Here is a 14,161-nt window from a genome sequence, read left to right on the forward strand (position 1 = left end):
TGTGATCATCCGAACACGACATTCCTGGAACAACACGGCATGCGTCGGTACCGGAAGTATTCTTTAATAAGAAAACAACCAGTCAGAGTACCGCTATTGCAAGGTATTTGTATCCGTTGATTAAGATGGAATTAACCGCATAAACTGAATGCAATACTGGAATGGTGTTCCAAATGGCGGGAACTGGAAATGCGTCCCTTATGGGAGATTATAGAAGATAAATATGTAGATAGCGATAGTGTACGATTATTAGTCTTTTGGATTTCTTCACCGTTCCACATGAATTCTTTTTACTAGGTCTAGCAAGCACTTCTCTAACCATCCGTTATGGTTTCAATAATATTATAACACGATTTACAATGACGAAATAGAGCGGGATATAATTATATCGGAGTAAAGATATCATGAATCTTCAAATATTTATACGTATAATTAGAAGCTTATGTTTCCTCTATTTGTGTTGCAAGGGCAAAAATAATGACGCCTTAATGACTGAATGGCTTATAGATATAGATTGAAAGTATCTGCAGAATTTTGCAAATTTCATTGTGAATGTAACTGTCGTTTAAAGTTGTGTCTTAGTACGTATTCAAGATGAACCGAATGACTCACAATTAGTAATGAATCCTCTTGTTGTAATTTAGTTCTGTCTTCGCCTTGTTATGTGGCATAAAACTACTTCACGACCCCGGATGGAATCATTGAATTTGTTAAGTATAGTGGTCGCCGGTTATAATTACTCAAATTAGAGACTGCCCAGGTCAATAATCAGCGTAGACGACACTACCAAATAAATTAAAATACGTTTGGTGAATTGTCATTACAAAATTTTCTAGAATTTTAGATGTTCTCTGATATTTTAACATTACACTATATGATAATAGAATGCGATTTCTGTTTATTTGTAGGTATGATTAAAAAATGGAGATCTTAATGATTGTTAAATTCAAATTTTGTAAATCAACGTAATGAAATTTTTGATATAAGAATCGAATATTTTCTCCTCATTTTTGTAAAATTTAACATTAAAAAATAATAAAAAGAACAGAGAATTGTCGTAGAGAGAATAAAAATTGAGAAACAAGCTTGTTTATATTATTAAAATGTTCCCAAATTAATTTTGTACATTGATTTGTTCAACGATATGAACCAAGTTATAAAAGTGATAGTACTTTTATCGACGTCACAGTTATCACAGTAGATAAATATAGTGATTGGCTTTTATTTGCTTTTCAGCGATAGAATATTTTCCTAGAACTCTGTAGTGGCGATCATACACCATAAAATCGATAATAGATCTCCGTGCGATTATCAACGTGTTTGAGCTTGTCTACGTACGTATAAGTATATGAACGTTTTACATACAGCAAAACTTCAATCAAAATATTGTCCGGACAATCGAATAAATAATGAAATGTAAACATAATTTTTTATTTCGTAGACAATACTGCTCGGATATTCGAACATTCCGATAATCGAAGTTTTGATAACAGAATTTTCGGTTAATAAACGTTCCGAGAACCTAACGTTCCATTAATAATCGAGGTTTTACTGTATTTATTTTCCTTCAGTTTTATTTAACAGATTCCAACTGGGGGATTTCAACATATTTATCAAAGATTTGGTAAAAATAACCTAAGCTATAGAGTTGTCGTTTAAAAATATTTCGAAACTGAAATTTTGAACTAACCGAAATTATGTTCAGTGATTAAAAAATATACAAAAAATATTCAATATTCAAAGTATCAGATATACATAATATTAATTATTCCTTTAGCCTTATTCGATTGTTAACTACTTTTTTGTTAATAATTCGAGCGAATTGATTTCGTTAATTCATTAGGTAGTACGTATGTAATTCAAACATTTTTTTGAAAAATGTATCAGTATCGTATTTTCTTGTTTATGTTTTCCATTTTTTCACTTTCATACTACAAAGTTCAACTTTGTAGTAGTAATGCGATTATGATCGATTTAACTGGCTACTTGCACTTTCGAATTCGTCTTCCGGTTATAAGGTTGTCCCAAACATGTCTCGTAATACGGAAATAGGAAGTAGCTGAGGTGATTTGAAGTAACTTTTTCCTTAGCGAAAATGCAATCTGTGGCTTTGTTTACGAGTTAGCAAGGCAATCACCTAATAACGTTTACAATGTGTTCTGCATTTTACGATCCATACGGTGGTGCTCTTGTTTGTATACGTAATACGTATTGTCGAAAGTTCACACAGTCACCGATTTCAATGGCTTCGAAATATGTTATAGAAGTCCGGTACACGGTTGCTTACACATACGAGACGCCAAGAAATTTGCATTTCGCATGGACTTCTGTATGTATGCCCCCTCACACTTTTAACGCAGACCTAATCATGACCTAAACCAGAGCTAGACCTGATTCGTATGGGTTCGTTTATGAAATTGAGCTGAGTTAGGTCTGAGTTTAAAAAGCGAGGAACAGGGAGAAAGGACCAGCCATGCGAAATGCGAATTTCTTGCCGTCTCGAATAAGCAACTGTGTAAGAGATCTTTATTGCCCGTCTGTCACCGCGATCTATAAGCAGAATACAACGTAGTAGCAGTTTTTTAATAGCAACGGAGCCAAACTCAGATGTAGAACTATTTTTGTAAATATCTCGGAAACGGAGGCAGTGCGACGAGTAACATGTAATGTGGGCAAGAGTTGAGAACGATGACCTGGACAACATATTTCAAGATCATAAAAATCGGTATATCAAAAAACTCTTTTCTAAATAATTACTGACAACAACTAAGAATAATGAAAAAATTCACGAATTTTCTACTCAATGGAACACAACACTCCGAATTTCTTCACAATTTTTAATTGCAAAATCAATGTTTCTAAAAATTTGGAAACTTGAAAATGCTGATTTTATATTGAAGCTGTCAAGGCACCACATTTATATTTTTACAACAGTAGCGTATATTATAATATGTTAATTTTGCAAATCTGTAAAAAAAAAAGCGTTAACCTTTTTTCATGAAATCATAAATGAATTTAGCGGTGAAATTGAGCTTTTGGGTGAGTACAGTAGAAATATGAGAATATCTAATGAAAATAAGATTAATTGAAAAAAATGTTTTCTCACTACTTTTTTCTTCGTTTTCTCTATTTTATTTCATCTTTAATGTCGCCTCGACCTTCGGATCATTAGCAACATCTTGGTGTTATTTTCTTTCTTTCTAGCAATTATATTTTCTGACAGATGTTGATTTCCATTAGGATGTTCAAAGTATTTTCTACGTGTTTCTGTGCAACTGTTATTGACAAATACGATTTTCTTCTAGCAGGGTATTATTGAAAAATTTGAAAACATTATTGAGATTCTAAAATCATCGAATAATTGAACGAAAATTATATATTTTGAAACGAATGAACCGAAATCAATCATTTTACTCATTTGATCACGTATTAATATAAAAATTGCAAAAGATCTGAGTAACTTGGTTAATTATTTGTACAAGGCAACACGTAGCAATAAATTTTAATGCTCGGTACGGTTAGTGTTAAACGATACTGAAAATAGATTGTAGTCTACTTACGTTATCATTTTGGAGCAGACTGTAGGAATGGTTTGAAGGTCCAGGACTGGGTGATGTTAGTTCCGAAAGTTTGCTGGGGGACAATTTCTCGCTGTTTCCGCCTTCCGCACCGTCGCTACTTCCACTGCCACTGCAAGTACACCATTAATTGAATTGTTTTCCCGTCAACTATACCTGCCGATAATAACATCGATAACTGCAAAACAATGCACTTCCTCAGATTCTCGGCTTGTACCTTAGATAACGTTCACACGATGGAATTTATACATGTATGTTTTCAGAGGGAAACAACAAACAGGGCGCGCTGACCATTTCAACGACAGAGACTTAATTAAGACTAAATATTACCGTATTCTTGAAAAACAGGTACGGATACCGATTATTTGCGCGGCCTGAAAATTTATTTTCCTACGACATTTATCGAAAATATTTATTTATAGAATTATTTATTAACAAGCTAATGGTTTCTATTCATTATCGTACGTACCGTTGAAATTTAAACAAGATAAAATGAAATACTATGGAATACTATGAATAGATAGATGACTTAAAGTATATGTGTTTCGAATTGTCAAGATGAATTATTATGTCATTGAAATAGCACAATGTTCGCAGTTATTGTAGTACCGAAATCGCGAAACTAATAACATATATGTAAACGATATGTAACGACACCAAGCACCAGACATATCGACAAAATGGGATTTCCTTACATGGGAATCAATAACATGTTTATTAACTAAATGTTGCAATCTAGATTGTAATCTTGCAATATAAAGTGGATTTATGTTTATATATTACATTCCACCTTCATAAGCTTAAAGCCGTTCGAGTAATTAAAGACAATACCGTGTAAGATATTTTGCAGTCACAATTACAAATCTATGTACACATATTGTCAGAACTTAACGTGTGAAATCTTGAACCACATGGCTTGAGACGATCAGCGCTACAATCACAAATGTATAAACTGGTGAACTAGTGTTTTTGCGTTTAGGACTTTTGACAACTGAAATTTTTTATTCTAAAACTGTTAAGCATATTTAAAAAATGAGGCAAGTAGATAGATGGGAATCTAGAACTAGAAAATGTTCTGATTATTCGTTTTTTCGACAGGAAAATTGCATTGCACACATACACAGTTTTACTCGAGAAATCGAATGGTGTCAATTTTGTGAGAAAATAACGTAGAGGTTGTATATTTTATAAATAATATTTTAGCGGCGCGTCGCTTTTATACATATACATATATACAGTTAGGTGTGAAAGTGTTCGTGCCAAAGAATTAAATTGATTTACTCAATTATTTGGTTATTGAAATACGTGTATTATTGTTCTTCCAATAGCGTGCTTTTGTAAAATAATTACATGTATTACAAGTAAAGTAAAGTGCCCGAAATTTCCATAAAGCTACCTGAGGCTTTAGTGAAATCTTATATGTGATTACAGTCATAGATATGATATTCGACAGATCGGTGTTTTTTATTGGTTCTGAATGCAGACCAAATCAATGAGCCACCACCGAAATTGTAACTCATTGGAACGTTGGTTTCTTTTCTTAAGTCGTACCAGTACTGTGCCTGAAAATTCCATAGAGCCACCTTATATTGGGGTGTAACTTTATAATTATTCCATAGCATGTCTGGTAATGATTTATATAAATTATAATTTATAAGAGAATGCTATCTTTCGAAACAGTATGCGAACACGTTTTCATCCATAGAAAAAAATCGAATACATTAAAAATAGAAAAATCGAACATTAGGATATTGAAACTTCAATATTTTTAATCCATTCGTCAAGATAATTTTAGTTTACCTGGAGCGAGTGAAAAATCATTGCCGCAAATGAAGAAAAAATGTACTTCAAGTTTTAATTTTCAGAAGTACGTTTTTAAGAAAATAAATATGAAACATGATTGGTTATATACACATGACTATGAAAAATTTCACGCGTTTATCTATTCGAAAGCATTTTTATTTACAGCACACATTAGCAACGGAAGATTTTCATTTTCATTTCATCGGTAGCGTACAATATTTAAAATGAAACACGCTACATTGCTTTTGGTAAATTGAGAACAATTTAATGTAGTTAACGATTAACTCGAACACACGCTAAGAAGCTGACTGAATTTCATAACTAAATCATGGGAATTTTCAAGATTTCCTTGGAATTCAATCTTATACATGTTGCCGTTTAAAAGTTCAATAGTTCAATATGTATGTTGTAATTGATAACGCCTTTTCACACTATGAGAACTTTTGCCAAAACCAATAACAAATAAGGAAATTTAACACTGGCTTTGGTACATGCCACCGTTAAATCGCTAGATTTTTTTGTACGTGTATCAGACGCAGAATTCGATAAAATCGACCATAATTTGGACTTGAATATCGAAGCCTTCAGCACAGGAAATACACTGTCATTTAATCTGTTTCTCAACGAATTAATAGTCGACACGGCGAACTCGCCGAAATATTCGTAGTCCACTCACAATTGAATTCACGCGTTGGGCACAGCAATGTCTAAAAATCGAGTGACCAGCTGAACGATTCCGATAAACGCGCACTGGACGGTGGTCGATGGCATTCAGGATCCGATCTTTCTATCGATCGGTTTGGAAAACACCGAGCAGTTTCCTTACGTAAGCACGGTCGCGGACACGCACCGGTGTCGTTTCGTTGTCTCGTTTCGTCCCGTGCCGTCGCGTTTCGTCTGGATTCGTTTCATACACTTCGTCCCGTGAACTTCGGCCCGACGAAAAAACGATCGCAGACAGCTCTTCTAGCTGGCGCGGATCGGCACTACCGGCGAGGCCATAGCTGCGCCAGGTATTATTAAAACCTAACAAGTACAAAGTGACTCGGTCGACCGGTTCGACGGTGCCACCCAGCATAGTATTTAACTCTTCTATAATATATGTTGAACGTAGCCGACGACACTCTTTCCGATCCCGTTGCTATGGCAACGTAGTCCTTGACCTCCAAGAAAGGGGTCATCTTTTTCATTCCAGCTGCTCCTTTTGCAACGGAGCAGCCGCGGACCTGGTCATTGTTGGGAGCTAGAGATGGAACGGAGAATCTGTATCGTACGCTGACTAACAATAAGGTAGCGTAACCCTATATTTTCCCATGATTCTCGATATTTGCTGCTGCGAAACGGGACGAATGTTTACAATTGTCGAGCAGGTAGAGAATACGGTATAGTATATGATGTGCTGTGCAAAATTTTGTATACGAGCTTTTGTGCTTTTTGGGAGGTCTTCGAGGTCGCTAAACACGAATACGACAGTCATTCTACGTGAGAATGGGAGATTATGAAAAGGATAGTATGGGAACGTTTGTGTTTTCGGGAGTACCTTTGGTCGCTGAGAGAATCGAGGTCATTTCTGGCATAAATAATTCATCGAATTCGAATCTTATCTACGTTTCTACTTGGGGAAGCTATCAAAAGCTTGGAAAGCATTCGTCTTACTTATTTCGTTTGTTTACTATTATTTTTATCTTACGGACGTAATTGTGGATATAAGGAAAAACGTCGGAAGTAGCCATTTAAACAAAATTAAGTTGATGCATTTAATTGAACTGTAGTATATAGCATTTACGTATTTATCAGAAAAATCACGGAAACAAATACGAAAACAAGTTATGCAATTTGAAACACTGCTATTACCAAGCATTGGAGTGATCAGAGCATTAAGCAACAATATTTTAGAAGCGAAAACATGCGACATGCAGCGTTCTTGCAACTACAGATATATGTGCATAAAATCGATGCGTATGTACATTGTTATGCGAATTGTTGAACAATGTACACTCCTCGTCAAAAAGATAGCCCAGGTGTACGACAAAATGATCGGTAAATTTATATGTATAACGGTGTGGCGTTATACTGGTATTTTCGTATTTCGGTTTCTACAGGGTGTCCAGGGATTTTCCTGCTAATCTGCGAGAATTTCCGAAAGAAGAAAGAATTGTTATATGTAGTTTGCGAGAATTGATTACTTCACGGAGTTTCAGTATACTGTTTTTAGCGTGCTCAACAACTGTGCTCGAGTAGAATTTAAAATTATAACAACTGAATGAATTTAACTGCAGACGTTGCACGCAACTACTTAACTCTATGATTATGATGCAAGTTATTATGAAAGTGTTCGTCGAAGGTATCCGGACTGCATATTTTTTTTTAAATGCGCGTATTTCGAGGGTAGTTTAGGTCTCCAAAATAAAAAATGATAGGCATTTTTCAAGGAAATAAGGTAAGTAATAAATTTGCAATTGCTATGATTTGATACCATAATTAAACTTATAGAAAGTCCTGCAAAAATTAGGAAAACTAATAAAGGAACCATGGATATAAAAGCATACGAAGATGTCTGGGAACCATATAGCACAGGCAAATTTAGAGAAAAATGGGTCCAATGTTGTAATGATTGATCATATGAAGAATACATCGAACGAAATGATTTACATATTTGCTATAATCGCTAATGTTTCAAAATTGGAAACGATATAATCTTTAATTTTGTATTTTTTATTTTTCACTTTTGTATGTATCGGAACACTTACTTTATTTTTCTCATGTATTACTACAATGTACTTCATTAAATGTCTTGGATTCCTAATATTGAATTTATATCTTACTATCGACCTCATGCTATTTCACAACCGACCCAGGATCGGGGACAGTTGTAACCTTTTTTATCCGCTACCTATATTTGATTAATAACTTAGATATTCCTTGATGTATAACAACAGCACTGTAACTGAATAATCTCAGAAAAGCAGGTAACAGGTTCGTAGAGTAATTGTCATTGTAAATGACAATAGTTATTTAATTTAGAAAAATAAAAAGTTTATGTTTTTTCACTTTTTTTATCTGAACCTGTAACGAAAATTTAAAAAATGTGTTTCCTTGACTCCGATAACTCATACGCAATCTGAACATTTAAAAAGCTGCAGATTTCCGACAGTTATTGGTCGAAAGTGTCAAAAATAAGGACAAAACTGCGATTCTCGCGATCTTTAATTGTTTACAACTCGTATCAGGGTCAACCGACTTCGATGAAATTCTCAGCATGCATGTAAGTTACCGAGAACTACAAAATGCATTTTTTAAATTTTCGTTATTTATTATCCCGAACAATTTTTCAACTATCATCTAGCAAACTAATCTCTCTAAGATAAAATTAGATTAGAAAAATTTAGATCGCTTGGCCTGATTATAAAAAAATTTATTCCGTTTTAAAAGGTGTACGAATGCTTTCTATACCGACTGGGTTTTACGTTATACCGGTATTTCGGTCTCTGTCAAATTTATGAAGGCACAACCGAAAAATACCGGTATAATACCGATATTTCGTATACCTGTGTCAGCCTAACGTCGTCGTCAGTTCTAACGTTGTCAATATGTCAACAATCGTTCTGGAAGTGTTAATAATTTTCAAAAACTGTTAATAATTTTCACTGTCTTCGGGAGGAAGATGTATCGGGGCAAACAATGCACACTTTTATTTTTGTGTGGAAAAAAACAAGCATGTAACATGTTTCGATCAACTACGACGATGCGTTCCATTGTTCTGAAACAGCGCGCAAGCAGGAATAAAGTGGAGTGAAAGTATGGAGCGATCGCGTAAGGATTAAACATAAGTCAGAGGTGTGTGCGATTTGTATGACACGACACGCGCGTGAAATAGAATCATAAAGTTAATGGAAACTCACAAGTAACCCGGGAAAAATTCACGAGATCGCGCTTCCAACGGCCGATAGCAATTTTCGCAAAGCCAATCCTTGCTCGTGACGTAGCAACGATTGCTGGTGACGAAACTGATCAGATTGCACCCGGCGAGCCGAATCCCGTTTAAAACGGACGCGCCCATTTCCCTCGCGTTCATTCTTCTGCGCTTATCGTCTCTTTGGTACACCCTTTCACTCGACGCTTGACCGCTCTACTATTTGGAATTCACTGACACGTCCGCTGGCAGATTTTCAACGTGTGCATCGTTCCGTCCAAACGATGACCGTCGGCTGCTGGCCGTCGATGATCCGCCAACCTCGATGACCACTGTGTTCCTGATTGCTAAATATTTCGTTCTTTTCCTTTGTTTGCTTCGTCGTCTCGTTTAATGCAGAGCTCCACCGTTTTCGCCGTCGTAAATCGCCCGCACAATATTATGCCACAGGCTCGCTAATTTCATTGTCCCCTACACTTCAAACTCTATTGTTACCCTTCTTATTTCTCTCGCCAATAACTACAAGTTATTAGTAAAACTACCCTCCTCCTTGCTTTTGCCTTGTTACGGTTTGTTGGTTATTAGAGTTTACGAAACATAGCTATCCTTGAAATGTATGACGAATATTTTTCTTGAACAATTAAAGCAGGGGTGTCAAACTCGCGGCCCGAGATGAACATTTTTGATGTCAAGTATCATCAAGTTTATTACAATGTACTAGTCAAAATAAAAATATTTGTTTCTATGAACATTGATTTTTTTTGCGGCCCACCTAAAGTTAAGCATTGTTTATTTGGCCCAAGTTAGCTGTCGAGTTCGACAGCCCTGAATTAAAGGATTGGCAAAATGCTTTCCACCTAGTGAACAGCTGACTATGGGAATTCCAAAGATTTTGCGATCAGTTGATGATCACGATGCAACGACGGTTAGTTTTCCCGTTTAACACGTTAAGCGCCGTGTCAGTCACCGATGGCTGACGATATAAAATTTAACCGATTATATTCTTGTGAATAAATAAATTTTGAATAATTTGGCGATTATAAACGAATTTAGCTATATGTTGTTCGTTACCGAAAACAATTTTAACGAGTATTCTCAAAACACAGTATCCACAGGTTTCACAGAATCTTATAACGCGGGCTAAACGGAAAGGAAGGCAAAACAGGCTTGGCGTTTAACGTGTTGAAGATTATCAGGTTGCGTTACAATGCTTGTCGGTTACGCTTCTTATGTCAGCGGTAAGCTCCCTGAACTTTCTACCTTCGTCCATCTTTCGTTAAATGATAAATCACGAAACGAACGCGAGTCACTTTTACGAGTTCTGCCTATTGAATGCACGTAAATCGATCTTCGAGTTGATTGTTCCTGTGCCCGCGCGGAGCCGCGTGCACTTTGTTTTGACTTCACCAGAACGTCGTGCCAGCATTTAACAAACACTGCACAAACTGCACGTGCGATTTTCACTGGTATCGGGCGACGATATTACACTTCTAACAACAGTTCGTCACCGTGCACACCGTCGTTGGGAAGGAAGAAGCCGTTATTAACCGCGATGCTGAATTCGGGTTCCTGCGTCAAGAAAATTCTTATTGCTCCTCTTTGATATACGTAGATCTCGATAAACTGTTTAAACACGATTTGCGCGAGCTTATCTCGTAGAATGGCCAAGATGACACGTTTTTTTTCTCTCTGCAAGACACCAACAATCGATGCCACGGTTTTCCGACAATCGGACACACTAACTTCATTTCCTTTTTCGTTTGTCACTTTCTAAATCTGACGTCAGCGTCCCCTTTACCTTGTGCTTCATTATTCACAAAATTTCTTCAATTTGTCGGGGTAACCGCCTTCGACAGCCTGCATCGTGTATTTCGAGAGATAAATCTTTTAGTAGGTTTCTTACGTACACGGTGAGTTTGAAGTACAGTAACGAAATTTACATGCGCTTTTTGTGTTTCGGGGACATTGATAATGTTGCGATGAATGGGAACTGTTAAACTGACTGTTACTTTACAAATTACGGCAAATGTAAAACGGTTTTCCTTTGCTATTTGCTCACGTTCATCGTTTGTGTGCCGAATAAAATGGAGAAAGTATGGTTATAAAAGTAGAAATATCTACTTTCTATCTTATTCTTATGGGTTTATATGATATTGGTATTTATACGAACGTCATTTAGATTAGAAAATCTTGGAAAGATCATGGTTATCAAATTATTTATAAATATCACAAATTATACATTTGTATAATTATACACGATTCAATTCATTTTACTGTCTGTACCCGCGTAAGTAAAAGTAAACGGCACAATATACGACTATTTGGTGTTATCATCAAGGATAAAGATTTTAATTAATTTTTCTGTATATTAACTATCGTGCCGTTAACTTTCATGATCAGGTTGCTGCCTAAATTCTGTTCGTTAGATCATGTCTTTTTCGAAATTAATTTTTACAACATTTTTACATTTATTTCAAACTATACATTTATACATTTTTCAAGATTACCGACTAATTGATACACCTGTTTGAAGTCATTTACTTCTACATTTTGTCATGTTACTATGAAAATGTAAACTTGTTACCTATCTATGATAGCCGTAGATCATTATGACACTCTCGAAGTTACCGAAGTTTATCTTGTCCAAACTGTGTTGTTGCGATAAAAAAAAGTTAAGAGTTTGTTCGTGTGGGACTCTCTTTCAAGAAACATCGGTTACAGTCATAGGCATATGCTTTCCAGTTCTTGGTTGAAAATGAACGATACGCTTTTATTCTTATTAATGAAATAACAGTCCAAAGTACGAAACTTCTTACCGTCGACGTAATTACATCTACACCAACTTATAACAATTCAGGCGAATCTATGAAACACACGTATACTTTTTGAGCAATCGTCAATTTCAATAGCTGGACAATATAATTTTCAAGTTAAGAAAATCAAGAAATTCGACATACGATATCAAAACTTAGGCGACTACATCTCAGAATCAACTGATTTCAGATTGGAAGCCATTTTTCATAGTTTTAGTAGTTAAAGTATAGATTTTTAATTAATGGTAAAAAAAAATAACAATAATCGTATAATCCCGAAAGTTCCAAAGTACAGTAAATTCTTTCCAATTGTCCCTCAGTTTGTAAACAAAAATGGACAATTTTTGTTTACAAGCTGGAGGACAATTGGAGAGAATTTATAATTTGATTTTATAATTGGATCACAGATTGAATAATTAACAATAATAAAATCGTCATTCGTTTTCAAGATATTAAACATAATAATACCTAATTAACTGTAAGATACAAATTTTAAGTTCGGTAGATCGATGCTGTAAATTGAGTGCAATTTGACGGGTGTAAAATTCGCAAGACAAGCTTTGATCTCTTTCACACGCTTTAACAGAATGCTATTCTGTTATCTGTTATTAACAAAGACTGTTAACATTTGTTACATACAAAAAAAATTTCCAAATCCAATCTTCATCTCTTTATTCAAATTTCGGTACCAACATCGGTAACCAATACGTTTATCGTATACCATTATTGTCTAAGTGGTAAAATAAACGTATCGATGCAACGTTAACACGATGTTACATCGATGATAAGGAGAAATTAAGAAACGGTAATGGGGTTGAAAATCTTGCAACAGCTTCACAAAATGTGTTAATTACGACGCTACCTACTCCGATTAACAAACTTTATTTGAACAAGAATTCTGTTCGATTATAATTGAGAACGAAAGTTAGTGGAAAGGTTTGCTGTGCTGGGATCCCAGTTGATTATCAACTTGTCTAGAGCACAATGCGCTGGTAGACCGCGTCTCTGTACTTCAGACTCACCCCGTATATGGTACTCGATGCTCGAAGCATTCGCGCTTATAGGAGGATTTACGGTTTACAGTCTGCGAAGAACCGGCGCGGCGCGACGCTTCGCCTCGATCGGTGCAGGTTTCGAAAATCCTTTGCATTCGCACTGGTTGCACTTATTAGACGGACCGGACCGGACCGGACCGGACCGGACCGGCTTATCTTATCGGGTGTATCCCGGGAGCTGATCGGTTAGGTGCTGGCCGGATTTTCCGACATGATGTAGCGACGAACCGTTTTCATCAGGGACTAGAGCACGACGGTCAACGGTATTAGACTCGCGTGGAAAGGCAGCTAGCTGCAACAGATATCGTATCGCCTGATAACACCCCACCCACCGCGTGGCCAGGCAACGACGAACTGGACTGATAAAAGCGTTTTATTGCCGGGCACCGTAATCATCCCGGCAATCTGCGATCGTCGACGACGATTCGTACGATTCGGACGCTCCGTTCGGATCGAGCACGCGCGCACGCCCCCCTCGACCACTTTCTCGCTTCGACCAAGGCTGCGACGGCGACACATTTTACTCTCGATGGATTCCAGTTTCGCGAAACCGTCCGATAAAAGACGCGTCCACGCAACACTTACGACGTGTCGATGACGAGTCCCTCCTCCTAGGTTACACATGCCGTGCCATTAATCGCGAGAAGGGAAAAGAACAACTTGACTCGACCAGACTCGGCTCTCCTCGTACCGTACGCCGATTAAAGAGTCAACGCCGGGAGCGGCGGGCCTCTAGAAGCGTTTAACACTGTTCCATATACGCCGGCGTAATTGCGATTTTCTCGCTTTGCGCGTTTCTTCGCGTTCCTTCGCGTTCCATCGTGTATTCCTCCGTTACGGCGATACCAGCCGTCGCGGAACAGCCAACTTTTATCCCGGGGGATAGTTTTGCAAACGACTCTGAGAACGTTCCGAGATCTTTCCGCACTTTTGACAGACACTTTTGTAACGCTCGAACCACCGAAACTCATCAAAATCGTAGTTTCCAGATTTGTCTAT

The 14,161-nt window shown here is 36.7% G+C and overlaps 1 protein-coding gene and 1 long non-coding RNA gene across 6 annotated transcripts in view; one reads left to right on the forward strand and one right to left on the reverse strand.

Moving 5' to 3' along the window:
* The window catches only part of LOC117225187 (uncharacterized), a 123,763-nt gene that overhangs the window by 11,086 nt on the left and 98,516 nt on the right, over positions 1-14,161 (reverse strand). For all 5 annotated transcript variants that reach the window (XM_033478524.2, XM_033478523.2, XM_033478525.2 and 2 more), the window contains one exon: positions 3,561-3,690. In XM_033478524.2, the coding sequence (XP_033334415.2) occupies positions 3,561-3,690 (130 nt within the window). The remainder of the gene's footprint in view (positions 1-3,560; positions 3,691-14,161) is intronic.
* On the forward strand, positions 6,509-8,187 carry LOC143260732 (uncharacterized). The gene is made up of 2 exons (XR_013035028.1): positions 6,509-6,671; positions 7,484-8,187. It is a non-coding gene; the product is annotated as an uncharacterized LOC143260732 (long non-coding RNA).

Source organism: Megalopta genalis, chromosome 17, assembly GCF_051020955.1.
Source record: "Megalopta genalis isolate 19385.01 chromosome 17, iyMegGena1_principal, whole genome shotgun sequence".
Classification (NCBI taxonomy): Eukaryota; Metazoa; Arthropoda; class Insecta; order Hymenoptera; family Halictidae; genus Megalopta; species Megalopta genalis.